Source organism: Hyaena hyaena, unplaced genomic scaffold (assembly GCF_003009895.1).
Source record: "Hyaena hyaena isolate Hyena2069 unplaced genomic scaffold, ASM300989v1 scaffold_469, whole genome shotgun sequence".
NCBI lineage: Eukaryota > Metazoa > Chordata > Mammalia > Carnivora > Hyaenidae > Hyaena > Hyaena hyaena.
Genome location: NW_024081103.1, coordinates 1318696 through 1333732, shown reverse-complemented (window position 1 = coordinate 1333732; position 15037 = coordinate 1318696). Strand labels below are relative to the sequence as shown.

General features: G+C 44.0%; 1 protein-coding gene across 1 annotated transcript in view; it reads right to left on the bottom strand.

Annotated features, from left to right (window-relative positions):
- Positions 1-13517: 13517 nt before the first annotated feature.
- The window catches only part of TMEM150C (transmembrane protein 150C), a 71036-nt gene continuing 69516 nt past the window's right edge, over positions 13518-15037 (bottom strand). The window contains exon 8 of the mRNA XM_039253981.1: positions 13518-14458. Within this exon, the coding sequence (XP_039109912.1) occupies positions 14250-14458 (209 nt within the window). The 3' untranslated portion in view covers positions 13518-14249. The remainder of the gene's footprint in view (positions 14459-15037) is intronic.

Here is a 15037-nt window from a genome sequence, read left to right as displayed (position 1 = left end):
TTGGGGGTACTTTTAAAAGGGCGCTAATCTGGGCTGCCACGCTGGCTCAGTTGGTTGAGCAGGCTACTCTTGATCTCGGGGTCTTGTATTGGAGCCCCACATTAGACATAGAGATTACTTTAAAATATATACATACATAAGGGCACAAATTCTATCCTTTGGTTCCACCAAGGACCCCACCATCAATTTGGGAGTTATATTTCAGTATATGGATTTTGAGGGGGACACAGATATTCAGTCTACAGCAAGAGGCATTTCCTGTTCATGATGAAAAGGGCATCAGAAAAGCTGTGATTCATTTTGAGTAATTGAGGCCGGAAATAGATTTAGGAATAAAGAGAAAGTTCCAATATTAGATTGAGTTTGTCAAAGGGTGATGTGAATGGAAGGGAAAAAGAAGACGAAAAAAAAAAAAGAAGAAGATGAGTGGAATATTTCTTAGACCCTAAGAAACTCACTCACAATTAAATGTGACAGAAAAGGATCTTAGGAAGAACTTGAGGTATAAAGTAGATTGGTCGTGAGGGAGGAAAAATGCCAAGGAAGCAGGGTAGTGAGGTAGATGGTGAATCTGGAAAAATTCATGGTCCTTAGTAAGGGAAGGAGGAAAACTCTCACCTCTGGTATTTCCAAAAGGAGAACAAAGGTACAGTTTTTTTCTCAGCGTTCTGTTTGCAGAGAATATAGGGAACAAAGACCTCTTAAAGCTGGCCCTTTTTATTCTTGTTTGTTAATCCGCATCTTCTACCTCAGTTGTGCTCTTTTTCACAGTGCCACTGATTTCCAATGTTGGGTCAAAACTCAAGTTGATTTACTAAAGTTTTTTTTTTAAGATTTTATTTTCAAAGTTTATTTATTTATTTAGAGAGAAAGAGAACAAGAGAGTGCAAGTAGGGGCAGGGCAGAGAGAGAGAGAGAAAAATAATCCCAAGCAGGCTCTCTGCACTGTCAGCGTAGAGCCTGACGGGGCTCGAACTGTGAGATCATGGCCTGAGCTGAAATCAAGAGTCTGATGCTTAATTGAGCCACCCAGGTGCCCCTAAAGATTTTATTTTTGGATAATCTCTGCAGCCAACGTGGGGCTCGAATTCAACCTAGAAATGAAGTTGCAAATTCTACCAACTTAGCCAACCGGGCATCCCAAAAATCTAAATTGACTTCTTAGAAGGGAATCCTCAGACAAAGGGGCTTCTCTAATCTTATCATTTCTGGAGTATCAGGGCTTCTTGTGTAGCCTTCTGGAAGACTAGCCTTTCTTGCTAACTGATGCCCAGCTTAAGAGTTGCACACAGAAAGAATTGAGAGCCACTGGCATGTTGCAGAGACAGGTGCACGGCAGCCTTTGCCCAGCAGATGGTGCTGTTGACCCAGAGACCTGATCAAGTGTGAGGCCTCCAGACAGATACAGCAGATGGAGCTAAGAGGTGGTACTTAGAGAGAAAAATGAGTATAATTCATTATCCTTAAAAGCCTGTAGCGTGATGTTGCAAGACTCAGAATAGTTGGGAAAAAAATGGCAATAATCCTGAATGAAATCCACCCACTAATATTCCTCTTCCCCCTTTTATTCCCTGAGGCACATAAAAAAACAAACAAAAGCCCCTAAATGGTCACTTTTGGGTAGCCAGTTTTTCCAGTGGCAGTGTTAAAAAGACTTGTTTTCAGGTTTTTAAAATTCGCATCAGAGTACAAAGTTGAATATGTGTCCAATTTATTATCCCACCACTTGAGCCCCAAATGGGGAGGAACAATTTGCAGTTTTTGCTAATGCATCAGAGTAACCAAGAGGAGTGGAATTCACCTTCCTTGCCCAAGCTATTTAGATTTAGCCCAAGTTATTAATTCAGATATTGATGGTGAGGTATGTGTTAAAAAAAACTATGTGTGTGTGTGGGGGGGTGGTGAGTATATGCACAAAAAATCCTAGGGGAGATATGCACAAACTGTTAACATTTGTTCAATTTAAGGGCATCTATAACGTGCCCTAGATCTTATGTCAGGGGTCAAAGTCCTGTCCTGCTCTCCAGGTCCATCCATTCTTGGGGAAGGCAGTCCAAAAACAGTGAACGAGCAAAGCCATGAGATGTGGCCACATACGCGTCTGTTGATAGAGAGCCTGGACAGAGCTCTTAGTTCCAGCATTAGGGGATGGGCTAAGGAGAGAAGCCAGCAAAGGAGATGGAAAAGGATTGGGCATCAAGGAACGGAAACCAAGGGAGTGGCAGGACAGCCCGATGAAGAAGGGGGCGCTTGGGCTTAAGTGCCGCTAAGAGTTCAAGTGAGCTGCGAACAGCAGTGGTCTGTGGATGAGACAGGTGCAATCCCTGGAGTGGTGGGAAGAAAAATTAAGTTGAGAAGGGAGTGTGAGGCCAAAGGTTTATCAATTTTGTTTGTATCAGTTTTGTTTTCAAAGAACCAACTTCTGGTTTTATTGAGTTTCTATTTTATCTCCACTCTGACTATCTTTCCTTTTGCTTGTTTTGCATTTAGTTTGCTCTTGTGGCTAGTTCCTTAAGGTGGGAGTTTAGGTTATTACTTTGAGATCTTTCTTCTTTTTCAGTGTAGTCAAAGCTTTATATTTGTCTCCCAGCACTGCTTGCACCTGCAAGTCAGTTTGGTATGTTGTGTTTTTGTTTTCATTGTCTCAAAAGTGTTCTCTAGTTGTTGTTTTTTTTTTAAGTTTATTTATTTAAGAGAGTGAGAGTGCATGTGCACACGGTGTATGCAGAGAAAGAGAATCCCAAGCAGGCTCTGCATTGTTAGTGCAGAGCCAGACATGGTGGTCCATCTTACAGACCATGAAATCATGACCTGAGCCGAGATCAGAAGTTGGACATGTACCTGACTGAGCCACCCAGGCATCCCTCAAAGTGTTTTGTCTTGTTTGTTTAAAGTATATATACTTTTAAGGTTAGAGAGAGAGAGACACAAAATCTGAATCATGCTCCAGGCTCTGAGCTGTCAGCATAGTGCCTGATACAGGGCTCAATCTCACCAACTGTGAGATTATGACCTGAGCCAAAGTCAGACGCTAAACCAACTGAGCCACCCAAGTGCCCCCGTCAAAGTGTTTTCTAATTTCCCTTGTGATTTCGTCTTTGACCCATTGGTTACTGAAGAATGTGTTGTCTAAGTTTCACATATTTGTGAATTTTCTAAATTTCCTTCTGTTATTGATTTCTCATTTCATTTATGTAGTGGCCGTACTTTGATTTCATTTACATAGTGACCATACTTTGTGTGATTTTGATCCTTTAAAATGTATCGAGATTTGTTTTGTGGCCTAACATGTGGTCTGTACTGGAGATTGTTCTTTGTACACTGTAGAAAAATGTGTATTGTGCTTCTGTTGGGTGGCGTGTTCTAGGTGCTTGTCAGATCTGGTTGGTTTCTAGTGGAGCTTCAGTCTTCAGTTTCCTTATTGATCTTCTATAGAGCTTTGTTGTCCATCACTGAGTGTAGAATACTAGATTCTACATATTGTTGACATATTTCTCCCTTCCATATTGTCTGGTAATAAGATACGGAAGTTTGCTCCCATCCAACTTTACTCTCCTAGTAAAATTTACTCTCCCACCACCCTGTGGTGGTCCAGGTGACCTCTTTGAATTTTTTTTTAAGCTTTATTTATTTGAGAGAGAAAGAGAGAGAGAGAACATGAGCAGAGGAGGGGCAGAGAAAGGGAGAGAGAGAATCCCAAGCAGGCTCTGTGCTGCCAGTGACACAGGGCTCGAAGTCACGAACCATGGGATCATGTCTTGACCCAAAATCAAGAGTTGGATGTTTATCCAAATGACCCATCCAGGGGGCCCCATGACATCTTTGTACATTGTGTGCCCATCGCCAAATTTATAATTACTGCTCTGCATAGTGTCTTAAATCAGGAGACAAAAAGGAATTAACATAAACAAATACAATTATACTTTCTTTTTAATATTGACCTAGTATATTAGTTTCCTGGGGCTTCAAAGTACTACTAAGAGGGTGGTTTTAAGAGACGGAAATGTATTCTCTCACAGTTCTGGATGCCAGAAGTCTAAAATAAAGGTGTTGGCAGGGTTGGCTCCTTCTGGAAGCACTGAAGGAGAATCTGTGCCATGCCTCCGAGCTACTGGTGACAGCTAATAATCCTTGGTGTTACTTGGCTCATACAGGCATCGTTCCTGTCGCCACCCCATCTCCGTGGGGCATTCTCCCTCTTTCTCTGCATCTCCGTTGGCATCGCGTGGCTGCCCCAGAAGCAATCAGGTAGTATGGGACTAAGGGCTCCAGCATGACCTTATCTTAACTAATTACATCTGTGATGATTTTGTTTCTGAGTAAGGACACATTTGGAAGTACTGGTGGTTAGGACTCCAGCTTGTCATTTTGGGGTGACACAATTCAACTCCTAACACCAGGGCTATATCAGAGCTTTCCAAAGCCATTACTTGCCAAAGCATTTCATTCCCTGCTCTTTCCTCTTAGGTTTTTTGGTTAGTCCGTTGTTTGCCCCAACTGTTATCCGTTGTTCCAGGTAGCTGTGACTAACACATCTGCCTTGAAATGTTTTCAACGAATATCTATGGGTAGCTGCCTCTGCACTGGCAGAAGTCTTAGGTACTGGTAAACCCTTTGAGCCAGTCCTCCAGGGACCCACCGAACAGGCTGCTATGGACTGAATTGGGTTTCTCGTGCCTCCCACCTCCACCCCTCTCAAATCTGTATGTTGGGAAGCCCTCACCTCCAATGTGACTATTTGGAGATAGGGCTTTTAAGAGGTAATTTCAGTTAAGTGCAATTAGAAGGGTGGGGCAGAGCCGAATGGGACTGATGTCTTTATAAGAGGAAGAAGAGACACCAGGGAGCTCTCACCAAAAATCAGATCCGCCAGAACTTTGACCCTGGACTTCTCAGCCTCCAGAAGTGTGAGATCATAAACTCCCATTGTTTAAAACACCCTGTTTGTGGTATTTTGTTATATAGCAGCCCAACCTAACACAGTTCAAAACCACAATTCCTAGTGAATAAGGTCCATTGTTCTCCTGGTACCTTTTCTGTGCTAGAAATACAGCTGTTACTTTTGGGGCCACCACGGAGCTGGGGCCCTGGGATGGGACCAGGGTAAGTTAAAAGACCACAAAGCTCTCTATTTTTACTGAGATTCAGCTAGCTTTTCTTTCTTTTTTTTTAAGTTTATTTGTTTTGAAAGAGAGAGAGTACACAAGTGGGGAAGGAGTAGAGAGAGACGGAGAGAGAGAGAATCCCAAGCAGGCTCTGCACCATCAGCGCAGAGCTCGATGTGGGGGCTTGAACTCAAGAACCTCAAGATCATTACCCGAGCCGAAGTTGGATGCTCAATCGACTGAGCCACCCAGGTGCCCCCAGCTAGGTTTTCTTGATTAAGCATCCCCCTGGTTCCTGTGAGCTTTTACTTAGTTTTCAGAATTCCGAATGCACTGATTTTGGTGGGTTTTGCCAGTATATTTATTGGTGTTTTGGAGGGAAGGACTTTGGTGTTCCTTACTCCTCCGTGTTCACTGCTGCCCTCCCACATGCTCTTCTCGTGCTGACTTTGACACCCCTCCCACCAAGAGGTGGGGGCCAGTAGTCTGCCACTGTCAGCCTGGGTTGGGGCTTAGGACTCCTCTAACCAGCAGAGGACAACAGAGGTGCTGCTGTGTGACTTTCCAGGCTAGGGTATAAAAAGGCTACAGCTCCCATCTCCCCTTTTCAAGAGCCAGGGGTGGGACGCTTGCTCTGGGAAGCCGGCTACCACGCTGCGAGGGAGCCCAAATTCACTCACGTGGAGAGACCAGGTCAACAGGAGCCAGGGCCCCAGGCTGACGGCCGACCCCAACCTTCAGACCCAGGAATCACTTAGCCTTCAGACGTTTCCACCCTCCAGCCCTCAAGTCTTCCAGCTGAGACGCAGACATCATGGAGCAGAAATGAGCTGTCCCCGCTGTGCCCTGTCTGAATTTCTGACCCACAGCATCTGTGAGCATAATAAATAGTTATTTTATGCTGTTGCATTTTCTGGTAATTTGTTCAGCAATCAACAGTAACTGGAACAGAGTCACCGAGTGAATTAAATGGTGCCAGGCGGCGGACGGCCTTTTTCATCTTTCAGTGTAGCTGCGCTGTGAAAGGGCTGTGCTCAAGTTGTGGTTAGGAGCATCGAGATGATCTCATTAGTCACCCTTCCCTCCCTTCACACAGTGGCATCTCTTGTTCTAGGTTTTGCAAGTGCCGCCATCTTCCCAACCATCCAGGGCTGGAACTGCAGAGCATCAGGTTTTTCCTTCCCTTCCCTCTCCTGACATAGGCAACAAGCGATGCCCATTGTCTTTTTCCTAGTGCCTCGCAAGTGGCTTCCTTCCGTCCTGTCCCTAAGAGAAGTATAGACGTGGTGCGGAAGTCCTGTGTATTTAGACGCCACTGTCTCCTACCAGGGCGATGCAGAACGCGAGTCGCCCGGCCTCCGTCTCTGGGGTACTGCTGGTCTGTCAGCCGACTGTGTTGCTGTGTTCGGTCCAAGCGCTTTTCCTCCTGCTCCTTTTAAGTGTCCTGGCTGCGAATTTAAATTTGGCTTCCAGAAGTCGAGTGCTGTTAGATAGTATTCTAATTGTGACTGTTAAATAAATCCCTCTGTTCTGCTTTCTACGGAAATATTCATTCAACAACTGAGAGCTTTTTCTTTGCCCTGACTCAAATAGAGTTTGGAGGGAGAGTTTTGGGTGAGTTAAATTGAAAAATCGGGGAGTAGTAGCCTCCAGGGTCAGCTCAGCTTCTTGTCTTAAAAACAGGAAATACATGCAGTTTTCACCAGGCAATGACGGAGCTAGCCCCACTGTTTTATTTTGGAAGCTGCACGAGAGGAAGTCCAGTACTCAGAATTTGTGTAAGGATTGTTTCGGGCCTTGTTAAGAACGTGGGTATTTAACATGTACTAATAACTGCAGACATTATAAGAAATAACCCTTTTTATAATCTAAAACTTCCTCAAGACACAGAAAGCTGTTTGCTATGAGAAGCCAGACGATAATTGCATCCTCTGAAATCTGACCACATTACTATTGTCTCCTAAATGCCTGTGAAGCAGCCCATATTTAAGATGTTAAATCTTTAAAAAAGAGAGAGAGAGAGAGAGAGAAAAGGAACAGAGGGGGCAGCTACCGTCATTCATTTATTTTGAAAGTATTTATTAAGCACTTAACTCTGCGCAGGGCATTGTTTTAGTTGCCAGGTATATGACAGACTCGGGTCCTGGGACTCTCAGCAGCAGAAATTGACAAGAGGCCAAAAGGGAATTCCGGGCAAGGCCTTCATCAGGGCTCATGCATGAGGGAGACAGCATAGAGGGAGAGTGTCCTTCAGGCTGACTCTCAGAACAAATGCCGGGGAAAGTTTTCCAAGGGCCTGAGATGGGAAAGGGGTGACATCAAAGCATACTGGGGTGGGGGGTACAGTAGGGTGGGTGTGCAGGCACAGTGGACAGAACATGTTTCTGTCTACATGCATTGCGTGTCTCATGAGCGTGTTAAATCTGGGCATGATTTTTGTATTACGATGAGGGAGAAAGTAGGTAAAAGTTCAGTACTGGGGTCTATCTTGGCACAGACTGGTTTGGTCCAGTCTTTGTTTAATTTTTTTAAATGTTTATTTGTGAGAGAGAGAGAGAGAGAGAGAGCACACACGAGCGTGATTTGGGGGAGGGGCAGAGAGCCAGAGACACAGAATTGGAAGCAGGGCTTGAACCCACAAACCATGACACCATGACCTGAGCCGAAGTTGGATGCCACCCAGGCAACCCTGGTTTGGTCCAGTCTCGACAAGTCTTCATAGTGAGCATTCCCGCAAGATATTACTGTTCAAGGGGCATAGAGTTTTAGCTCTCCTCGAAGATGTACTACTCAAGGGGCATCGCTATGCAGGAACGCTGGATTTGGGCTGGATTTTGGCCCTGCTCTGCCTCAGGTACATGACAGGCAAAAATCTGTGCCCCCCAAAACAAACAACCAACCAAAATCACTGCCCTCATGAAGCTTACATTTTAGGGGTAGAGCAAATGAGATAATAAAATAAGTAAAATGTGTTAGACAGTGTTATGCACGTTAGAATTGAGCTAATTCCAGGACCATGTTTCAAAAATGCTAGCGAGCAAAATAAGCTGGAAAGAGCATTAGTGCAGAGTTGGGCTTGAGTTTTAGAGGTCAGGTAGGCCTCGGTGAGAGGGTAACATTGGAAGAGGTGAAGAGGGTGAGAGATTTCAGCAAGTGTAAAAGTCCTGAGGTCAGAGCATGCCTGGCTGTTGGAGGAACTTAAGAAGGCTGAGGGACTGGAACAGAATGAAAGGTGGAAAGGCGGGTCTTGCTGGCCCTTGCAGGGCATTTTAGTGGTTGCGGTTTTTAGTCTAAGCACAAGAGAAACCATTGGAGAGTTTTAAGCAGGGGAGTGATGATCTAACTTAGCTTTTAAGAAGACCACTTTGCCATGTTGAGAACAGTCTGAAGGGAGCAAATGATGGAAGCAGAGAGACCAGTTTTTGTGGGCTATTATAAAAGCCCAGGAGGGATGGAAGGTGCCTGGATGACAGGGTAGCAGTGCATGGATTCTAGAATAATGTGAAGATCAAGCAGACTGGATTGGCTGACAGATGTGGAGTGTGAGAGAACAAAGAGCTACTTCAAGATTTGAGGCTTCACTCAGAGCAGCTAGAAGATGAGCTGTTCTTCACTTAGACGGGACGACTCTGAGAGGAACGAGTTTCAAGGGATAAGATCAGGGCTTATTAAACTTGAGATAACAAGGGGAGATGTCACAAAGGTAGGTGAATATACAGGAGAGAAGTCTGGGCTGGTGAAGTTGGGAGAGGTCAGCATCTGGTGATATTTAAAACAAGAAGACTGGATGAAGTCACCAGCACAGTGGATGTAGAAAGGAAGGGCAGAGTTCCAAGGACGGGGGCATGGGACACTCCAGTGTGAGGATGTCAGGTCAGGGAGAAGGTCCAGCAAAGGAGGTGGTGTGGACAGTGAAGCAGGAGGCCAATTAAGAGGGAACAATTTCTGGAAGCCAAGCGAACATGTTAAGCAGAGAAGGGGGGTAGGGATTGATCAAATTCTGAAGTATTGCTAATGGGTCTAGATAAGGTAGTAAAAGAACTAACCATTGTGTGTAACATCACAAGGTCTCTGAGTAAAGCAGTTCCATGAAATGGTAGGAGCAAGAGCTCAGTGATTGGAGTGGGTTCAAGAGAGAATTGGGACAGAGGGCCTACAGACAGCAAATGGGACTTAAAAAAAAAGATCTTCCCAAAGTAGGGCTCAAACTAATGACCCTTGAGATCAAAAGTTGCATGGTCTACGACTGAGCCAGCCAGGCGCCCTGGGACTTTTTTCTTTTAAGTTTTATTATTTAAGAAATCTCTACACACAACATAAGGCTTGAACTCATGACCCCGAGATTAAGATCGCACGCTCCACCAACTGAGTCAGCCAGGCGCCCCGGGTTTTGTTTGTTTGTTTGTTTGTTTTTTAAGATAGGGGAAATAAAAGCATATTTTATGCTGAGGAAAAGATCTTTGCTTTTCCAGTGAGGAACCTAGCCTTCTCCTCCACACTCCCTTCTTTGGACTTCATTCTTGGATATTTGCTATTTCTTGGAAGAGTGTAATTGGAATCTAAACTGATATGAAGCTGAGGATTGTGAAATCCAACTTATTTCATATGCAGAATTCTTCTCTCCCCTCAAACTCTTGATTGCCATTGCTTGGGGGATATACAACGTATATGGGGTCAAGATTGTCCTAGGTTCAGTAGAATTGCTTTTCTCTCATTTATTATTTGGATGGTTCTTCATATTTGTATTTTGGTGATCTATCTCAACTCCATAGATAGCACCTTTCCCCTATTTCTGTATGATGATGGTTCTTTACTGATTCTTTATTACTCCTGCTTCAAGGCAATAATAATGACCAAAGAAGTCTTAAAAGCTTGATGTGAACCCTGTGGCAGTCACTAGGCTGTTCATAGAAATGTTCTATCTGGGCACACGGGAGAGCGGCTCTCAGATATGACTGTGCCATTTACCCTCACCAATGAATGTAAGCTAAGTGATGTCACTTCATAGCAGAATCTTTAAGAACCAGTGAGCAGTCTGCCATATTTTCTTGATGACTGTCGGCAAATGTGGCAGAAGCACATGTTGAGATACAGCCCCTATCAGCCAGGGTCTCAGTCCTAGCCCTGAGCGTGGCCCCCTTGCTAACTCTGGAAACACATCTAGTAGGAGAAATGAAGCTTAGTTTTATCCGTTTTATTTTGGGACAGCAAAACCCAACCTATCCTGACTGACACAATGCCTAAGCACAAATTAACAGTGGTGTTCCACCCTCCATTACAACCAACAACAGACTACAAAATCTAGGATACGAAGGTTTTACTTTCCCATCCCAGCAGCAAAGAAAACTCAGTAAATAACACAGGTGGTAAACCTTCAACTCACTGTCAGTTCTCCATTAAATAAAAAACAACTGAACCTTTAAAACATTAACATGATTCTGGGGTGCCTGGGTCACTTAGTCAGTCAGTTAAGCGTCTGACTTTAGCTCAGGTCATGAGCTCACGGTTCGTGGGTTCAAGCCCCGCGTCAGGTTCTGTGCTGATAGCTAGCTTAGAGCCTGAAGGCTGCTTCGGATTCTGTGTCTCCTCTCTCTGCCCCTGCCCCACTCATGCTCTTGTTTCTCTGTCACAATAATAAATAAACATACAAAAAAAATAAAAAACAAAAAACCAAATAAAAATGTTAACACAGTTTCAAAAATATTTCTCTCCTGGGGCACCTGGGTGGCTCAGTCAGTTAAGCTCTTGGTTTCGGCTCAGGTCATGATCTCACAGTTCATGAAATTGAGATCCTGAGCTGGGCTCTGCACTGACAGCATGGAGCTTGCTTGGGATTGTCTCTCTCCCTCTCTCTCTACTCCATCCCTGCTCGCGTTCTCTCTCTCTCAAATTAATTAAAAAATAAATAAAAATAGGAGAGAACTTTTTTTCAAAAGGCCTAGTTGGACTATCAAAACCAAGTTCAGTATATTTCAAACTTCGTTCTCCAGACCATCTGTATTAGATCCTCCAGGGGTGCTCATTCTAAATGCAGATTCCCTGGTCTTGGCCTCCGAGAAGAGTCCTATGGTTCTTAATTCCTAGAAGGTTCTGTAATCTTGATCTGTATTTATATGTGTGGTATAACACAAAAATATATTTGGTTTTTGTCCTAGGTTCCTGCCACAGAGCTGCTAAAACTTGACATCTCCTGAGTGATAGGAGTGACTTTTGTTTCATAAGGAGCCCAAATTTATGCTAACAAGGTCACTTATGGTGGGGCCCCCAGATATGCTCAGGATTGAGCTGGTCACCAGAAAGACCAAGTGATCAGACATCCTGACCAGCCTGTGGAAGCAAATGGAATGAGGGTGTTGGAAATTGAGCTTTACAAACTTTTTTTCCCCACGTTTTTAAAATGTTTATTTTTAAGAGAGAGACAGAGCGTGAACAGAGGAGGGGCAGAGAGAAGGAGACAAACTCCAAAGCAGATTCCAGGCTCCGTGCTGTCAGCACAGAGCCGGACATGGGGCTCCAACTCAGGAACCGCACAATCAGTGTCTCAGCTGAAGTTGGATGCTCACCTAACTGAGCCACCCAGGGGCCCCAAGCTCTATAAACTTGAACAGGGAGATTCTGAAGGCTTCTGGGTCGGTGAACACTTCTGAATGCTGGGAGGATGGCACGCCCCCCGTATCCCTCCCCTTACCTGCCCTCTCTGTCTCTTTGTTTTGGTTGTTCTTGCGTTATATCCTTTATAGTAAGCAGGCACATGGATGCAGTGTTTTCTGGAGTTCTGGGAGCCATTTTCGCTAACTATCCAACTTAAAAGGGAAGGGAGTAGTGGGAACCTCCCTAATTTTATAGTCAAGTTGGACACAAGTGTGGGTAGCCTGGGACCCAAGCCTTGTGACTGGCATCTGGAGTGAGTGAGGGCAGCCTTGGACAGAGACCTTAACTCTGAGGGGTCTGACAATAACTGGGTTGTGTTGGAATTGACCTGAATTGTAGGGCATCCAGTTGATGTCCAAAGAATCAGAGAATTGGTTTTTGGTGTTGGAAAACACCTTAGAAATAGGCTACCAACGTAACACTGAAGTATATTTTCAACAGAATGTCCGATGGAGTTTACACATGCTTCACTATTACAGAAGAAATGTTAGTGTACGAGACCAATCATACTTCTGCATAAAAGAATTTTATTTAGTGGTCAGATCCCGATGAAATGCCAGTCTTTGCTTGATTTGGCTAAAATGTGCTATTAGATATACTCTTAAGAAAGTGTACAGTGCATCACCAAAAGCTGTTTAATTTGGATTGTGTAGATTAAAAGAAAACTTCATAAATCTTTGTTTTCTGATAAAATCTTTAAAATATAAAAATGAAAAAACAAACCCAAAAGCAGTATTCCAAAATAATAAATGTCACCTTGGACTATTTACAGTAAGATGCCTTTTTCCTAGGAGAATGCTCTCTGCTTGATTCTCTTCCTCATGTGTTAGCCTCTCTCTTACAGGTTTTCTCACCCTCCTGCCTGACCCTTCTTGAGGACCTCTTCCATTCCTGTCTTGCTTGAAAGTCATCTATTCTGTCTTTCATCTTTGAATCTTTCTCTGATACTCCTTTTTCTTGCACTTAAATGACCAGTAATTCTATTGAACAGACATTTGTTGAGCACCTGTATGTGCCCGGCACAGGGCTGGGAGGCAGAGAGAAATAGAGATTATAAGTCACAAGTCCTTCCTCAAGAGTCTGAGTTTGGGAAGAATTAAAGAACAATGCTTTTTTTTTCCTTCACATTATATTCCATGAGATCCTAGCCCCCTGTGAAGTAAATGTGAGGACTTCTTGGCCCACTCCAAGACATTTTGAACTAAGGATTCTGCTCATCATGAAGCACAGCGTCCAGAGTCCAGGCCTAGAGTTGGCGTTCGAAACTCTTAGCAGGTGGAAAGCATGTGCTGGGCAGTAGGGCATCAACTGTGCCAGTTTGTTCTTGGGGGAAGGGTCATCTTTTAATTGGTTTCTACAAATTCCAAGTACGAAAAAGCCCTTAACTCCCCGCCCCCTGCCAAAATACCAAATCGGAGCTATTGCTACATATGAAGAAGCCCTCCCTTGATCTGGACTTGTAACAAGATGTTCTAAGACTCTTTTTATAAATGTCCAGCAGGAGCTTTTTTATTACCTCCACAAATATTTCTTTGTGCTTTTCTGTGAACATTTTCTTAGCCTCAAACATAAAAGCAGCAAATTAAGCCTGCAGGTCACCTGTTTTTTTTTTTTTTTCTTGTATCATGGTTAACCTAAAACAAGTTCGGCTCTCACATTTGGCCTACATCTTCTTTGTCCATGAGGCCTTGGGAGACCCACAGTAGTTACTTAAAGAAAAAAGGAAGGCAAACCATGAAATATAAAACAAAAGCTGTGTCTACTGGCACATCACAGAAACAAAAACAAAAGTGTGCCCTCGCTGCCCCTATCTTGTTCTGTGCCTCGCAGACCATGTCCCTACAAATATTCACATTTGGAAGTATTTCTCAGTTACAATAAAGTCCAAATCGTGGTAGTGGGCTTGTAGCATATTCCTTTCATTGACTCCGCACAACCAACCACTGAACAATGATGAAGGGAGTTTTTGTGGGGAAGTTCTTGACCCCAGGCCATTCCATAGGTCACACAGGGTCACGTCTCTGTTTCCATCCAGTTAGATGATACTCAATCCATTCAAGTGCCAGATTCAGAACTTCCTCATGAGCTGGTTCCAAGCCCTTTGGATCTGAAGGCAACTTTGGGAGTTGGCATTATTCCCATGATACATTTGGCCTGCCCTACTCTGTGGTAGGGTGAACACGATGTCTGAAATACGTGAAGACAATGAGAAGAGCAGGGAGAATTGGGAGAGAGAGGGAAAAAAGAAGTGATCACGCACAAGCTTCTTGCTCTGTCGTGCATATATTTTCAGTGTAACAGCGTGTGTTTCGACACAAAAGGGCTTGTGCTTATTCGTTAAAGAAATAATTTGCCCTGAAAAGCTCATTTGGCAAATGTGGCCAAGAACGTGTGTGTAAAATGTTGTTATGAGGTTCTGTACCAAGTCCTGTGGGCGTGTCCTGGCCCCTCCCCACACCACACCCACCTCAACGGCAAGGGAAAACTGATAGGTTACACCTGGTCGGTTTGATATTCAGAAGCTTCGGACAGGCTTTCTGAGAAGCTCAGGAAATTCTCCTGGTATTCGGAGCAGACAATCTCATAACGGTAATGCCGGAACTCCACAGCAAAGGTGCCAAAATAAGACAGGAAGCACATGACCAGACCCCACTGGACCCTGGCTGCATACATGTGGATGCCTTGGGCCATGAGGATGAAATCTGGGGAGGAACAGTCAAGGAAAGCACCCCCAAATGCCACATTAAAACTGAGCTCTTTTCTGGACAAGGACAGGTTACAAGAAAAGTCTCACTCTCCCCCCTCATCAGCAAAACTTAGCTTGATGGCTTGCTGAACGCAACGCTTGCATGAATAATACGAAATAGCATTGTTGAGCTCTTCATTTGTGCTGGACATGCTTCTGGTGCTTCCATGGAAAGTCTAACTTAATCCTCACAACAATCCTATTATCATCAGTTCATTTAAAACTAGGGAAACTGAGGCCAAATGGTTAAGTAACTTGCCTGAGATCACATAGGTATGTGATTCAAATACAATGACTCTGGCTTCCAGGCCAGGCATTCAACTCTATGGCTGCCTAACAGACTCTGAGATTAGCAAGAGGATTACAATGCCTAAGAAAGTAGTTGGCCAGAAAAGTAAACTTACCTTTAAAAAAGAAAAATCACTGCAAATGACTATGGATTTACAGTCCTCATTTTATCTGCAGAAATAATTTTGAATGTATTAAATCACCAAGCACCTACATATAAGCTTTGTCTCTGCAGTGCTAGTAATGT